Here is a 17,534-nt window from a genome sequence, read left to right on the forward strand (position 1 = left end):
TTACTCCAGTACTATTTATTTTTTTAGGTTGTGAATGCTCTGAATTATTTAAAAGAATCACATGGTGTTATACATCGAGGTAAAATCTTTATTTATTTATTTATGATATGATAGTTAGGCATAGGGAATTAATATCTGTCTATTATTATTTTTAGAAGATTTTTTCTTTTCATCCACAACTTTATCAATGTGATCTGATGCTAGGGATTCTTTCACCCATTTAGTAAAGGGTTGATTCGGCACAGTCTTGAAAGTTAATAACTAAATAGGCCGTTGAAAGACTTAGCTGGTTCAATTTGCCTCTTCACAAAACATATAGACTCTTTCAACATACTGGAAGAGGTTTGATCAAACACCTATACAGTAGAATAAGTATGAGCAGCCACTCCTATTCAGCGACATCTCCTTGTAAGCGGTCACGGTAAATCCCCCCTGTAGAAATTCTGTTGTTTCATCTCTTTATTCAACGGTCACTCCTCTAACGTGGCCAACGGTCACTATTGTACTAATAAATTCAACAAAATATCGCCCATTCAACGGCCATTGTTGAATGATACCATCTTGTCGTTCTTTGTAACACCCCCGCTAATCCCGTGGGTAGTAGTTTATTAACTGGGCCCCCACTGATCAGGTAAAAAGAAATGTAAAAATAACAATCAACCCAGGATTATCTGTTAATTAATCTTTTGTTTTATTAAAACAACTAACCTGATCATTGTTTTCACGCGTAACGACACATTATTTGATACTGATTAAATAAAATAAAAGTACCAAGTTTTATCACGATCATCTAGTATCTCTTTTCCATTGCCACTTTATTGTTAAACAGACGTTTTAGCGCCTCCTATAATATTACATACAGAGTTACACCCCCTGTAAATTTACCGCTTCCAATGCATTCAAGCGTAATATTTAATTTATGTCAGTACAAAAAGCACCAAGATTTTATTAAGAGACCACCCCCCGTTAAGTTATGTCCGAGATTTGAATAAAGAATTTTCGTTCGGCGCAAGATTCAGCGATGGTCAAATATACCGCTTCCAATGCATCCAAGCGTAATATTTAATTTATGTCAGCACAAAAAGCAACAAGATTTTATTAAGAGGCCACTGCTTAATGCAGATTCTACTGTATTTGTGTTGTTAGATATCGGAAGTTATATCTTCTGTCTTTTGGTTGGATTCTGCTGCTTATCGATTGAATTAAAGGGGAAGTCAAGGGGAAGAACGATCTAAGTCACATTTTTGTCACATTTAAATACGATGGACTTGTATTTGTCCGGTAGGCCATTTCAGAAGGGTCTTGGTTCGATGTGACTCCGATCGTTTTTATCTGAAATTGATTGTTCAACAGAAAGCTTATACAATTTGCTACCAGATGGCGACATCTCTTCCATTGACTGATAACGATATATGTTTTTATATTTACAGATGTAAAACCTTCCAACATCCTGTTAGATGAGAAAGGTACAGTCAAACTCTGTGATTTTGGTATCAGTGGTCGTCTAGTCGATTCTAAAGCAAAAACTAGAAGTGCGGGTTGTGCAGCATATATGGCTGTAAGTATACAAATAATGTCTGGAAGAACTATTTTTCTCATACCCCACCGCCTAGACATGATTATAAATGTTATTTTGAACATTCACCAATCTGTAGTTAAAAAAGCAAGGTTGGGTGACCAAATGGTTAGCACGTGTGCACTGTATCATAAGGTCTGTCATTGAGTCAACTGGCATGGTTTCAATTGCCCAGTTGTATGTGACAGAAGTAGGGTTGCCTCTCCAACTTCGTTGGTTTTCTCTGAGTCCTCCGGTTTCCTCCCACTGCTAAAGACCCCTCCCGAAATGACCTAGTTTGTTTCGAGTGGACGTTAAACCCCATTTCTCTCTCTCTCTCTCTCTGTAGTTAAAAAGCATGAAATTGATACAAATCAAAAAGAAAACTGTAATTAGGATGCCTCACGATAATAAAAACATCCTAATAAATGATTAATTTATGTTTCTTCATTTATCATCACTAGATAAACAGTCCTAGATTATTTTATAAAGTATCTTCTCTTCAACATGCACAGATATGTTTCAGCATGTGTCCCAGTCATTATGAATCCTAGACAATCAATTAGTGAAATCTATGTTAACATATGATATATTATTTTACAGCCTGAAAGAATAGATCCACCAGATCCTACTAAGCCAGATTATGATATAAGAGCTGATGTTTGGAGTCTTGGTATCTCTTTAGTAAGGCTTTGTTCTTTATTTTATTTTTATTTTAACCCATTGTACCATGGGGCCAATTAACAGTTAATTAATCCAACTGGTCTTCCCTCCCTACCATAATTAGGGGATTTTTTTATTAATCCTTATCCAATCTTTATAATTGTCAATACCTACAAAAAAAAAAAAAACCTATTTTTTATACAAAAAAATACTTTCTTACAAAAATGTACAAATTGTCCTGTACTTCCCAATGATATAAAATTGAATAAAGTAGCAATTATATTACTAGAAATTATATTGAATAGTCTGTTTCTCTAAAAGTATGACTTTTCTGTCATAATGGTAAAATGATGTAAACAAATATCCTAAGAGATTTTAAAAAAAAAAATAAAAGTGTTCAAAGTAATTATTCATCACTACCGACATTTCTACTTTCGGATATTTCGTGGGTATTGTCATCTTGTTTGCTTCTTTAGCTTCATAATGTCAAAAATAAAAATAAATAGTTCATTTCTTCGAAATTATCATATTCCACTATATGACAGGCAGTAAATTATAAACATTCTGATTCTGTATCACTCTCCACAGAATTATTAGCTGTAAGTTACGTATTGATAACGTTGGAATAATGACAAAGGCATTGACACCATGCGAATTTTCATGTCTGACCTATTACGTAAAATCTGAGAGTTACTTAGTTGAAACAGTTTGTTTTTATTCGATAATTGGTAAATACAGCAACCCTTTTCATTAGATGATTTATTTTTATTAAGAAATAAATACAATCGAAAACAGATCTGAAGCTGTAGATTGCTAATGTCGATGCCGACAATGGATTAGCCAGCACTGTTATTCGCTATCGGCTAATGAGAGGATGCGAGATAGTCGCTATCAGGTACAATGGGTTAATAAAAGATATAAGAAGTGACATCTTTCACATTCAGGTGTTTAAAGAAAATGTAGATAGCATATATTTCAGATGCTTTTTGAGAAGTTCATTGTCTCCCAGTATCACAGGTCAAATTTAGGATGTGTCATAGTTAATAATTGTCTTAAAATCAATCTGGAAGTGCAATAAATCTTCCTTCATTATCTTATTTTATTTTAAGAAATTGGACTTGATGATGGGGTCATTCGGAAACCAAGTGGTGTCACTGGTGTGTGATGACTAGAAAATTGGGTCCCCCAAAATTTCCATATATATTTATTGTCCCAACTTTCCTTAATTTGAGAACTTGTTTTAAGTATTAGAATAGACCTAGAATAAGCCCTGTGTGCTAAACAGGAAAAGAAGATGGTTATATAAATGGAAGGACAAAGTTGTTGATATTTTAATGTTAAACTTTATATTATACAAAACTAGGTTGAACTGGCTACTGGTGAATTTCCATATAGAAACTGTAAAACTGATTTTGAAGTTTTAACAAAAGTCTTAGAAGAAGATCCTCCTTTATTACCAGCTGCAGATGACTTTTCTTTTGAGTTCCAATCTTTTGTGACAGAATGGTAGGTTTTAAAAGTTCAGTATTAATATTAACATGATCTGTATTATATAGATTTAATTTCAAGTACTACAACCACAATCTATCTACCTCATATTCTGTACATGATCAACTGATAATTGGCCAAAAATTTAAGTCATATAAGGATAACTGTATTGGTAAAACTGACAGAAACAGAGATTGATATGGAGCATTATGAATGTGGACATATGCCGTCACCCCTGTGTGTGTGTATGTTTTATTGATTCAGTCCTCATGAATATTTCTATGCGTGATCAACTGATAATCGGCCTTATATCCAGTCTTTCTTTTCTTGAAAATCATAACAATTTAATGGGTATGTATGTATCTAGAATTAAGGAGCATGTAGAAAGTGATGGAACTTTTGGTTACATACAGGTTTTCTTGGTAAAACAATAGTTATCTCCCTTCATCCATAAACTGTGCAATATCAAGGTCCAGGTTCACTAATTGGAATATTAAAGGATGTTATTTTCAAGATTTTGCTGGAATTTCAAGATTATGATTAAGGCTGCTTGTTTGACTTAATGATCAAAAGATTTCTTTGAAAATTGCCATTTATTGTGTTTAGTTTTATAAGTACAGTAAACTAATTGATTCTACAGTTATTATTATATGGTACAATATACATATGACATGTGTATGAAATTTACTCAATCCATATCTCCCAATCTGAAATTCTTTTATCATAAAAAGGATTAATAGTACTCTTGTTAATATTGGGTACAAAAAGAATTTCTATTCGTATTTACTATTTGTATGTGCTTCTGATGAATCAGATATTTCACGAATCAATTTACATATAGTATGATTGAATTATTTTTTTTTTTCAGTTTGACAAAAGATTACAAAAAAAGACCTAAATACAAAAAATTACTGGTAAGTTGTTGTGTTTGTGGTGTTTTGTTTGAAAATAAAAGAAGAGGTTTTTAGATAATACATGTACTATATTCAATGTTATAACTATCTGCCCACTTACAAAAGTGTTCAGAAAAGAGTGCACTTATTTAGAAAGAAAGAAAGATTTTCACTTCAAAAAATTTCAGAATGAATTGTGGCATTGTGAGGAGAGAGGGAGAAAACTGGAGTTTAAAACCCACTCGGCACAAACTAGGTCATATTGGGACTAATGTATGGTTCAATATTTTGCTTGCACATTGGGATCTTTAGCAGTGGGAGGAAACTGGAAGGACCCGGTGAAAAAACAAATGTTTGACAGACGATCCTAGTCCTTGTCACATGCAAGTTGGGAATGGAAACCACCCCACTTGACTCATTGACAGACCTTATGATCTAAAGTGCACCATTAGATGATTCGGCCACCATTAGATGATTCGGCCAACCGCCCACCCCTGGTTGAGAGGGATTTACATAATGTTGAAGTGTTTAGTTATGTTATTTATGTTTTTATTTGAAGGATCACCAGTTTATCAAAAGATACACTAAACAGCATGTAAATGTCGCAGCATGGTATGCTGAAACATTACAAAGAACTGAAAAGTTAAAGAGTACACATGGTATTACATCCTGATAACATATTTCTACATTAAATATTATATATGGTTAGTATCTATTGACTATCTAATATTACACACTTTATAGACCTACTCACACGGATATTCTATCAGTAATTTCTTATTGTTAGCAAGAAATCTTTATCTATCATTGTTATGGTCTTGTTTATTTAATTGTTCAACCATACCTGGATGGAATGATATCTAAGATTGTTCGTCAGAAAATAGATTATCTTTCAGTGGCAATTATATAGCACACAAAACTTCACCAAAATCTGTTTGTCTGTATAAATTACTGCAGACCAATGATGATTCATGTGTTTGAAATGATTGTCGCAGTTACTAAGTTATTTATATGATTAGAGAATTAAATGACTAGTAACTCTAAACGGCGCAATAATTTCATTTGAAATTTATATGGTCACATAGAAACATATATTTATTGTTTCCTTTGATATCTGGGATTTCCCCTTTAAGCTATTAGTGGCAACGATACGACTACCTGTCTACAGTTTCATGGGCAGGTAGTTTATATGGGATATGGGGCTATTAGAAGGTGCTGGCACAGCCATAATGAATCACTTTGGCTGTAATTGTTCAAAAGATATTGCACCTTTTCTTAAAACAATAATATCCATTTTGATCTTTTAGAGGCATTTAGTAACTGGATAGAGCAATAAACTATAACACATACTTATGGAAGAACAATTACTGATTTATGTGTTATAGTTTAAAATGATATCCATTTGTTCTTTGTCAAACTTATTTGAAACTGGGGTCAATGGGGTAAGTCTTTGTAGCTAAGTTATAAGATACCTGTGCTTTTAACTTTATTGTTGTTATATTACAGGATGAGATCTGTGGTACAAGAAAAAAAAATTAGTAAGAATATCATATGGAACATCAATAGTATATATTATACACACCACACTATTATATATAGATAGATATTAACATCTTCTATATAAAATACTAAAATAACCACATCAAGATGCTGTTGAATATCATCGGAAGTAAGAGTGTATGTTATGTTATCACCCTGAACTCTTTAAGAAAGATAATTAGTTATAACTTGAGTTTGAGGTTTTGTGGTGAGCTGTGGGTGTGTTGGGAGTAGGGTGAAGCTGATATGAGATTGCTGAAGATTTTAAGTACATTGAGAACTTAGATCTTTTATTTATCAATGAGGTATGTTCAAATGATTTCATTTTGAACACGATTAAAACACGTCTACTGTATATTTGATATTTGAAATGTAGGTTTGTTTATTGCCATGGTTAAAGGTATATTTATATACGTCATGGTGATAGACGTGTATTATGGTGTCTTAATTGATATTATATCTTCTGATTCGAATCTTGGTTTTTTGTGTGTTATAAGATGTCAATAGTCTTATTCCTGAAACATTGGTTATCAGCATTACACATAGTTCATTCATCCTTGCTACACTTGTCATATTGTTGATACATGATTGTACATTATGGAATGAATGACTCTCAATTCCATGATCACTGACAATTAAACATGAGAATTGGTTTCAGTAAAGCATATGCCAACATATGCCAACAAAATAATTCAGTGCAAACATGCAGTACGCTGAGTTTGATCATGTCACGATTCTCCTCACACTGCATCTGACAGAACTGTGACTGGATGCAAATTCGAACATCCCAGAATTACAGTTGAGAATAAACCATAGACGAGCATGGATGTATTTATTTCATCCACTCAAATCTAGTGTCCCTACACTTGGATTAATTTATGTATCAATTCGGATGGATTTTCAGGAATTTGTACATCTTGATTTTCTGGATGAACCTACCATGACATTTGTTATTGGTCCAAGAGACCTTTTAATTTGATTTTACTTCAACTTTCTATTTTGTTTATATCTAGTCTCACTTTCAACATAGAATCTTGAATTATTGCCATGTATTACAATTGTACAAAACACCTCTGTAATTATAAATATTTAAATTGCCCTTACTGAGGCCAAACCATTTGAACAGGTGATTGAATTGGAGTGTCCTAACAGTGAACCATTATTACTTGTTACAACATAATGGACATGTATGTAAATGATTAAACACTCCTGGCTGGACTTAGGTATGTGAATTTGGGTCGATTTTGTGTACTTCAGTTGGTTGCAGTGTTAAATTTGATATTTTTATTACATGGTTAAATTAATTTATTCAAGAATCGATTTATATTTAAGATATTCTTAATTTTATTAAAAGATTTAAATGAATTTGTACAAGAATCAATTTTTAAATTTAATATATTATTTTTATTAAATATACAATTGAATTTGTACAAGACTCAATTTGAATTTGAGATGCAAATTTGATTAAATATTTGTACAAGACTCGATTTAAATTTAAAATGTTGGTATTTTTATTAAATATTTATATGAATTTGTAAAAGAATCAATTTAATTTAAAGATAATGAATTTGTACAAGAATCAATTGTAAACATTCGGCCTCTACATATTTATGAATATTTGTCAAATATTGCTCTTTTTTTTTTCGAAAAATCACTGATTATTGTCCGAAAATACTTGGGCAGGAGATCACTTTGTACAGATTTAGGAGAGCAGCAGTCCCCTTCTTCCCACCAACTTGTGTCTGATATGCCTATCAGTTATGTTTTCGTCTTAATACATAATGTTTTAAAGGGAGTGGCCGGAGTGGGAGGTAAAATGGTACAGTGCAATATTTTAAAGTTCAAAGTCTCTCCCAAATTTTACGGTACCATAGTATGATAAACAGTTGTTTCCTGTAAATCTGGATTTACAGTTAAGCTTTTGTATTTTGTTATTGTTGAGATCTTATTATGAGCAATTCTATTTATTGTAATGAGTAGCTATCGCTGGTCGCGATACAATTTAGAAATGGGATGAGCAAGAGGATAAAATTTTCTCGGTTTGTATGCTGAGAAGCTTGTTTAGTTTTTTATTTATTAAGTAATTTTTTGTTGGGGCAGGTGGTTAATACTCTGATTGTTCAGAAAATTAAAATAAGATGTATCCATAAACTGATGATATACACTGTACTATAATTTATATGAAGATATACAGATATACAATGTACCAGAATGTACATATGAATGAAAATATAAAATGAATTGTAATGTGTATAAAGATAACTAAATATACACATTAGAAATGTATATGAAGATATACAATATATTTTATATGAAGATAAACTAGAGATACATAATGTACTGTATTAAAGATATACGGCACATTGTATTGCATACAGGAATAAACTAAAAATATACAATGTAATGTATTTTAATGTATATGAAGATAAACTAAAGATATAGAGTATAGTGTAAGGCAATGATGCAGATAAACTAAAGATACATAATATACTGTAAGGTATATGATATACATTGTATTGAATGTAGATAAAATGAAAATACACAATATACTTTAAGGTATATGATGATATACAATTTATTATATTGTCTGTAAAGAAATACTAAAGATATACAATGTAAATTACATTGTAATGTATTTAGATATGTCCTTAAAATTTTTATTGTCGTCAAACCTTGTGGGATATTTTATCATTCACAGAGTTACTGCCCTTTGCACCAAAACCGTAAAAAAGGATTAAATGACTTTTAAAAGGCTGTTAATGTGTTATTTACGTGGTTAGCAGCAAGACCCCCATGTTTGTTTTTATTTGAGGTATATAAACTTATCCTCTGATTTGTTATTAAACTTCGATATTAATTATGAAAGTTTCTTTGGGAGGGGGGGGGGGGGTCATATTTAAAACTGACTAACCTGGCAACTAAATTAACTTTTTATTAAACATATAGGATAAGTAACCCATGTTCATCATTTTAACTGGGATTTTCTCTGGAGTACCATATACCTTAATTGGTTTATTTGTTTATTAATCGAAAACATGACATGATATAAATTTGTCATGATTTTATGATTGTCAGTTGTCAATTACCTTCCTTGTCTTTGATTAGTCAGCAAAAGAAAGGAAAACAGTCGGCTATAATTGTCATTTGATGTAGACATGGTTACCTGATATTAAGCTCCACAAAAAAAATGCGCATTATAAATATAGGTTGGTTGAATTGAGGGGGGGGGGGGGGGGTATTGTGTTATACTGCATCATTAAAACAATTAGTTGAAATAGGGCTTGGGTTTTTTCCAGTGCCACTCAACTCTGCAGGTCATTCCACTGATGAGTGGTAACTGTGGCGCTTTAAAAATCCATTCTAGTCATGTATACAGTGCTTACTTAGGGATTTAAAAACAGATTATAGACAGTAACCCTACAAGCTGTAACCACTGATTTCTGTGATTCAACACTGTATATGTTTATTTTAATATTCTGTTTTACATGGACGGTATCTAAATAAAATAGTTTACCAGTAGAAAAATAAATTGGTCATTGTGTAGCAGGCACAGGATTGTATCAATTTAGGTAAAAATTAAAGAATTGGATTAGGTTGATATACGATATGTTATATATTAGTGGTGGACAAACTGCTTGCATTTGAACTAAATTTCAACAGGGTAAGCGGAAGTCATTTTTTTTTTACTAATTTTAGCATCGTTTATGATTCTTTTTATGGGCGTAATATTTGAAATGGAGGAACTGAAACCATACTGTAAATTACTACTCAAAAATAATCAAACCAAAGGTTCTCACATTTCACCAGAATTAATGAGGCGGGGTTCTTTTAATTGACACAATAAAAATTGTTCATTCTGTCTGGAAAGTAATGGATTTATTTTTAAACTAATGATATTAGAAATGCTCAGATATTATTAAGATGTATAAATATGTAATTATAATAGAGATGTAAGATAAGATAATTTGTATAATGTGTTTTATGTATATAATTTGTGTAAGTGTTATGTTATTTCACAACCCTTATATTATCATTGATGAAATTAACACTTCTATGTATTCTGTTTCAAAAAATAAAATGTTGTAGATTATGATAAATTGTTCTCTTTATTGATATATCATTGTTTATTCAGATGGTCACTCTATTAACATAGTCGGGGCGGGGGGGCCAAATGGTTAGCATGTGTGCACTGTATCATAAGATCTGTCATTGAGTCAACTGACGTGGTTTCGATTCCCCGGTTGGACGTGACAAGGAGTAGGGTCGCCTGTCCAACCTCGTGGGTTTTCACCGGTTCCTCCAGTTTCCTTTCACTGCTAAAGCGCGCAAGCGAATTAGTGAAATAAAATTGAACCATATGTTAGTCCCAAAATGACCTAGTTTTTGTCGAGTGGATCTTGAACCCCATTTCTCTCTCTCTGGAGTCAGTAGACAGTCATCATATGTCTCAATAATTGAAGCCTTAGGCTAAGTAGAGATTTTCAGTTTGATTGGTCAGTACAATAACTTGGCTTCTAGAATGTTCAGACTTGGTGTAGATGTTTTCAAGTGAATATCTTGACTTAGTTGGATGATGAGCATTTTCTGCTTGTGCAATTTGAATTGTCAATGCCTTGGAAAACAATAACCTGGATTCTAATTGAATGAGAGTGATGTATAGTTTTACTACATCAATGCCTTGACTAACTTTGATATTGGCATTATTTACTCATTGATAAAAGATAGTTATTTACAGCCACTACCCCTGATGTAAACATTATGCCTAGTAAATTTGAGCCTTTAGGGGCAACTTTGCTTTTGCCTAGGGGCTCAATTGATCCTTTTCTTTTGCCTGATCATAATAACAAATGTCTCAGTTTTACCTATGAATAATCTGGTAACACACACACACACATTAGATGGAGGGAGACCACCATTAAATTTCACTATCTCCCTGTCTCCTTTCTCCCTTTTTGCATGCCAATTTTTGTTGGTTACAGTGATATGTAGGGTAAATAGTTACATGTTTTTAGTATGCTTATTAAGTTTGTGTACCTCAAAATTTCGATGGTCAACCTCATACAAATTTTGGTGCAAAGACATGACCATTTGTGTCTCTGTCTGTAGTGAAAAACTTTCAGTCCAACGAAAATTTGTGGAAATGTTAAAAAAGGGTAAAGGGACAGAATTATTAAAATTCAAGTCACTGAGGAAATTAATGGTGGTCTGCCTCCAAATATCTTTCTCTTAAGCAGAGTTGTCTTTCCTTGCATAGAGACTGATTAAATATAACAAATGCAATATATTCATTATACAATGCTTTTATTTACAGTTAAGAACAAAGCTCACCATAATTCAGTCTTGGCAAATAAAACACAGATTCAAAAATTACAACTTGAAATTTGCTCAGACTTCAAATACAGAAGATTAAAATATATTTTTTAAAAAATAGTCATGCAGGTAAAAATGTGTCCACTATTATAGTGTCCTTGAATTTGGTAAAATAACTACAAAAACTATTTGAGTAAAATAAATTAAAAAGTTGACATAAAAGATAGTAGAACTGATATAAGGACTTGTCATTAAGCACTTATAACATAATTATGATGTTTACATAGAAATAGATCATAATTATTTTTTTTTTTATGAAATATTATTAGCTATAAAAGAAATGGGATATACAAAGCTAATACTGGCGAGATTCTAAAATGATTGATGATGAATAGTTAATAAATATCTTTTCTATTGCTCATAAATAATTTTTGGCCAGATAATTTGTTTAATTCCAAAAAATCAAAGGCATGATGAAATAAGTTTTAAAACAAACTAATTATGCTGATAGAATCTTTATAAATAAACATAATACAAAACCAAACCTGACAATAAATAAAGTTTTTAACACTTTACGGATAAAAATTTTGCCAATAAATTGAACAAGTCATCCTTATTCTAAATGAATGTTTAGTATGTATAGAAAGTGATTAGAAATTATACAGTAGTCATTAATTAGCAGGTGTATAACTAGCTTTAAAAGTTGTCACCACTAGTGTGAAAGTGGGACTATTTCTAATACCCATTAATAGTGAATACACAAACCCAACCAATAGTGTGTATCATTTATTTGTCACCCTCTAAACACCTTATTAATGACTACCATCTGAATACTAACCATTTAACTGACTAGTAAACATTATACATATAAAATGATGACTTAGATCTGTTTGTGGCCGATATTATTTCTTAGCAAAAATTATTTGTAAGTCATAGATTAATGTTCAGCTGCAATATACTCTTAATAACAATAATCGTGTGTAACTTGAAAAATCGCAGGGTTTTATTTGAGTGACAAGTTGTAGCTTTTCCTGATCCCCCCGGCTCTAATGCTAAACTATTATTTTACTAGAACAACAAATAAGATGGTTGAGACATTACAATGTGAATGATTTAAAATTAAATGATAATTGTAAAGTTCGTTACATGCCCTTATTCCTTTAGCTAAAGTCACTTTACTGATGATATATCAAAAGTCAAATTTCAGAATCCGATTTAGGAGCAGATTAAAAACACATTATAAACCATTAAGTGAAATACAAAAATTTTAATATTATATTAATTTTCAGAAAATACTGTTAAGCCTTAAATTAGGAGATTCAAATTCACAAATGTACGACTTTCGATGGATTAATGGCAATACATTTACATATGGTTCTATATATAATCACAATATTAATAATTTAGTTTAAAGGCCTGAACACTCCACTTTACCATCACCTATATTAATCAAGTTTTAAAATCCGATTAAATACATCAAAATCATTAAGACTTGCTTATTAAAATCCTAAAATACCAAAATCTATGATAATTCAGAATTTAGTTGGATGAGGATATGGCGATTCACGATAATATATTCATCGTGGAATTTCAAATGAAAAAAGATAGGAAGAGAACATATATACCACATAATTAAGACTACGGTACAAAGCTTTATTTATCTATTATTAAAAATTTGATAATATCTTAATTAATTAACATCTATATTACAAAATCTACAGTCACTTACATAGGTGTGCTTCAACTTCTGTATTATAACATTTATATTTAACAGTAGAATATCGTAAAAGGTTTAGATCACATTTTGTACACAGCTAATTTTCACATATAAAAATATACCCCAAGAAACATGAACATTATGCAGTGTTTTCTTTTAATTGAATGTTTTTCTTCTACACATCTTAACAACAAGAGTAGCCTGGTAGCTGATTACAATACAACCATTAATATTGTCACACCATCAATTATAGTATTTGTAAACTATATATATATAAATTCTGAGAGAATTAATAAAGGGAGCAGAAGCTTCTGTATAATTCTTTGATTTTTCTTGATCTGCATTTTGTGGCCTTTTATGGGCATTCTAAATCGTGTATGTTTAAAACACTTTAATATTTTCAATCAGATAATAATGAACTCCGTCTGTTTAGTCTTAAAAATATGAAGTCCTACTTTTCACGATTGTCAATATGCACAAGTATTAAACAAGTGTTCCAATTATACTTTTCAGAGCAGTCCAAAAAACACGATCAAGAAAATATCCGAGTATCCAATCCCTTCATTTTATACAGTCAAATTTATTATAGTTTATTATCAAGCTTGTAAAAAACCACTCTTGTTTCTATAGTTAATATCGTACACACACACATGTACCTCACAACCATTTATATGTATTTTATTTCCTTAAAACTCCAGGAAGGAATTTATATTAATAAAACAAAAATCACTGATGTTTTTCTAAAACTATATCCACGTCTAAAGTGAATTATGCTAATGGACTTTACAATACAGATGTGCAGAGGCTCGACACTTTTGGAACATAAATGTGACAATTACTACAAAACAATCGCGAATAATTTAGGTCACTCCTAAAGATGGCAACCATTTTGTCTACTTTGATACTATAGAAGAGGCATTTGACTTGTGGCGAATCTGAATCACAATTAGTTTAAATTTAAATTATTGTTTTGTAGATAATAAATACATCATCAAAATCAAAATTGTAAATACAATGTAGAGCAAATCCTAGATTGCAATTAATACATCATCAAATTCTAATTTCAGTATCAAATTCTAGATTGTAAATAGATCATCAAATTCTAGAGATTGTAATATTTTCATCAAATTTTAGGTTGTAAATATTTCATTAATTTCCTTATTCCAATTATTGTATATTGTATTTACATTATTACAGTCCAGATAATGAATTCATTATTACATTCCAGACAATGAGTACATAATTACATTCCAGATTGTAAATACATTATCAAATTCTAGATTGTAAATATATCAACAAATTCAAGATTGTAAATCCAGATTACATCTCAATCAAATTTGCCCTAGGCTATATTATTATGGTCTATTATTTTTGAAGCCATGGTATACCTACATAATAAGTGTAGTGGTTTTCGTATATCTGTTAATTTATCTTATATTTTAGTGAACAACCCTGAATTGGTCTGAAATATTTGGCATAGAATATGAAAAATTAATGTGAACCATTCAGAATAACGTCAACATATTTAGGATTGAAGGTGACTTATATTTACATATTTTGGTGATAATTTTCACAATTAAATGAGGACAAATTTATTACAGCCATATATACATGCAAAAATATTTTCAAAATTAATAATACTAGTAAATCCAAGGTGATCACTATTATTTGGCATTAGTCATAAATATTTTCAGTCTTCATACAAATCATTGCTCTTTTTACATAAAACATTGGATAAAATAAAGCTGAACATGTTGACTGCCAGTCACAAGTTTTGATTATTCAACTTCTTTTTGTTTACTAGAGTACAGATTTAATTGTGTACCAAACTGTTGATTTCTACTGCACACAGATAGCACTGGTGATCACAAGCACCTAAGACGTTCTCAACTGACAGTGACAGAAGAAAGCTCCTTTTATAAAACTGCTAGTAGCATATATGGATAATTTTAAAAACACTTGCTATTGATGAATTAATTCTGGCTAATAACAAATAGATGGCAACAGTCAGTATACAATAACCGTGTGTATCATTATACTACACATATGATCTGAACAGAAGGGTTGTCCAACATACAACACTTTTTTCTGGAATCCAAATGTATCTCCAAGATCTCAGCCAGATTACTGATATTTCTAGCACTCAATATTGTAGTGTACAGATTTTATCCAAACCGGTAAGTTAGACAACTCTGCTCCGTGTTCGTTACATCTAGTGTAAATGATACATGGTGAATAAAGTTTTGACTGGCAGTGGGCATGTAAAGCAGTTCTAAACAATTAAGTTCAGATCAAAATTCACAATGATTTTATATACTGTAAGAAATGATTTATTAATTTCTACATTTTAAAAAATGTTTCAATAATGTGGATATATCATGATGTTTTTAAAATAGTGTAAACAATTTTATTATTTGTGATTAATAACTTTAAATAATTTAACTTTTCCATCAGCATCGCAAAAATAACAAGTTTCTTCATCACTGACTTTGAACTTGAGCACAAGTCGAAGCATATAATATGTTGTCATGTCTTTCATCATACAAATGCATTCAGCGCTATATTTAAAAGCTATTGATATTCATAGTTCTATGGATAGGACTACATTTTGACATGCAGTTAAGTACTAGCAATATGTCTAAATAATATTTAATAATCTTATTCACATGATGAAGCTAAATATACTATAAATCAAGGTCCTTACTATCAGCCATTATAAAAATTATCAAATTGGAATAATAATCTCAGAAATATAGATTTTAATCTCTCAAATTATATTCGCTCACTTGTATCATATAATAATGTAATTAAAATCAAATTAAAAACACAAAATCGTCATTATCAGCATCCGTGAGAAATATTGTCGTTCATATTTATCACTTTGTTACTATGGAAACAATATCCCTTGCACAAGTTGAGCAAGACAATCACAGATTAATGACAGGAATCTAGATACAGCACATCCTAATATCTTTTCTCTCTCTGTTGTTTTAGTTTGTACCACTCAACTTCTATATCGTTGCAGTTTGTAGCTATATAGAATGCAAGTTAAGTCTTGTTATTATTTTTTTTATTATGGTAAATAAGTTTTTTTTTATAGAACCTTTGGTATCAATGAATCCACACAAGAGATAAAAATATGATAGCACCCTAAAATCTCTTTATCTCCCTTCACAGAAATCTTCATTAACGAAGGGAGACAAGTGCACAACCATGAAAAATGGCAACCAATATATTAAAACACATATCATCTCCTAAATAGTTGATATGTGCTTTCTTGACTAGCTTTGTCTCCTTCCAATAAAAGTTCACACTGGGACTTCTTTTTGTTTTTTTAACAAATAGGAACTTTTATTTGGTTCATTTTTTCGTCTTTCGGATTGTATCCCATATTTTTCCGTTGAAGAAACATGTGGATTTCACGGAACGAGGGGCGCTCACTCTCTTGTCGATTCCAGCATTCCCGCATCAAATCGAATATTTCCTTTGGACAATTTGAGGGTCGAGGTAGAACTATTTGAAGTCCATCATTACGATAATAATGTCCAGCGTTTTCAATAACTTGTTCATCTGTTAATGATTCATATGGCTGCTCCTTGGCAAAAGTAAGAACTTCCCACAGAGTTACAGCAAAAGACCATACATCACTCTTCGTTGTGAATTTTCCCTGAAAACACAAAAAAAAATAAAGTGTCACTAAAATCCTACCAGAAAAGGTCTATCTAGTGTTAATTTTCAACTGTCATCAGTAATTACTGTAAAAGAAATTCTATCTGAAAAACTGGAGATCATTTCCCCTACTTTTGTTTATAAGAATTTCAACTTGGTGACCATAACAACAATTTCATTACGTTTACAGCAAGAAATTAACTTGATTAACCTATCTAACTTGTAAGTAGGACTGTAGATATTTGTAGCAAACTTATATGTCAAATATTGTAAGCAAAATTGACTAAATATTGAGAGGGGTTTTACATAGGCTAAACCCAGCAATACTATATACCAGAAAACACTGTGTTTTCCGGTATATAATATCGCCCGCTAAACCTGTTCCCCAATATCATTCAGATATCCTGAATAAAAATATAAAAAAAAAATATTGATGATGCACAGAACACTTGACTGCTGGAATTGAATAAAAAGAATGAAGAAATAATGCCACTGTCTGAGCAAAATTCTCCTTATTAGTATTAAACTGCTAGAATTTCTAAATCAATTTGCATATTTAGCAATGAGTATGATTAAAGGCTGATTAATGGCACCAAGTTATTGCAAACGTCATAAAATTATTGCTACATTACTTTGGTATTTCACATTGCTTCAGACATTGAATTGGACAAATCCTATCATAGAGCTGTAATAAATTGAA

At 31.1% G+C, this 17,534-nt stretch overlaps 2 protein-coding genes across 4 annotated transcripts in view; one reads left to right on the top strand and one right to left on the bottom strand.

Moving 5' to 3' along the window:
- The window catches only part of LOC126830858 (dual specificity mitogen-activated protein kinase kinase 7), a 29,766-nt gene extending 19,537 nt beyond the window's left edge, over positions 1-10,229 (top strand). Inside the window, exons 7-13 of the mRNA XM_050561321.2 lie at positions 28-79; positions 1,431-1,558; positions 2,159-2,239; positions 3,582-3,724; positions 4,575-4,620; positions 5,159-5,303; positions 6,106-10,229. Of these exons, the coding sequence (XP_050417278.1) occupies positions 28-79; positions 1,431-1,558; positions 2,159-2,239; positions 3,582-3,724; positions 4,575-4,620; positions 5,159-5,272 (564 nt within the window). The 3' untranslated portion in view covers positions 5,273-5,303; positions 6,106-10,229. The remainder of the gene's footprint in view (positions 1-27; positions 80-1,430; positions 1,559-2,158; positions 2,240-3,581; positions 3,725-4,574; positions 4,621-5,158; positions 5,304-6,105) is intronic.
- Positions 10,230-11,422: 1,193 nt separating this feature from the next.
- LOC126808619 (discoidin domain-containing receptor 2) overlaps positions 11,423-17,534 on the bottom strand; it is a 132,386-nt gene continuing 126,274 nt past the window's right edge. For all 3 annotated transcript variants that reach the window (XM_050533500.1, XM_056099893.1, XM_050533490.1), the window contains exon 13: positions 11,423-16,832. In XM_050533500.1, coding sequence (XP_050389457.1) covers positions 16,500-16,832 — 333 coding nt within the window. In that variant the 3' untranslated portion in view covers positions 11,423-16,499. The remainder of the gene's footprint in view (positions 16,833-17,534) is intronic.

Source organism: Patella vulgata, chromosome 1, assembly GCF_932274485.2.
Source record: "Patella vulgata chromosome 1, xgPatVulg1.2, whole genome shotgun sequence".
Taxonomy (NCBI): Eukaryota; Metazoa; Mollusca; class Gastropoda; family Patellidae; genus Patella; species Patella vulgata.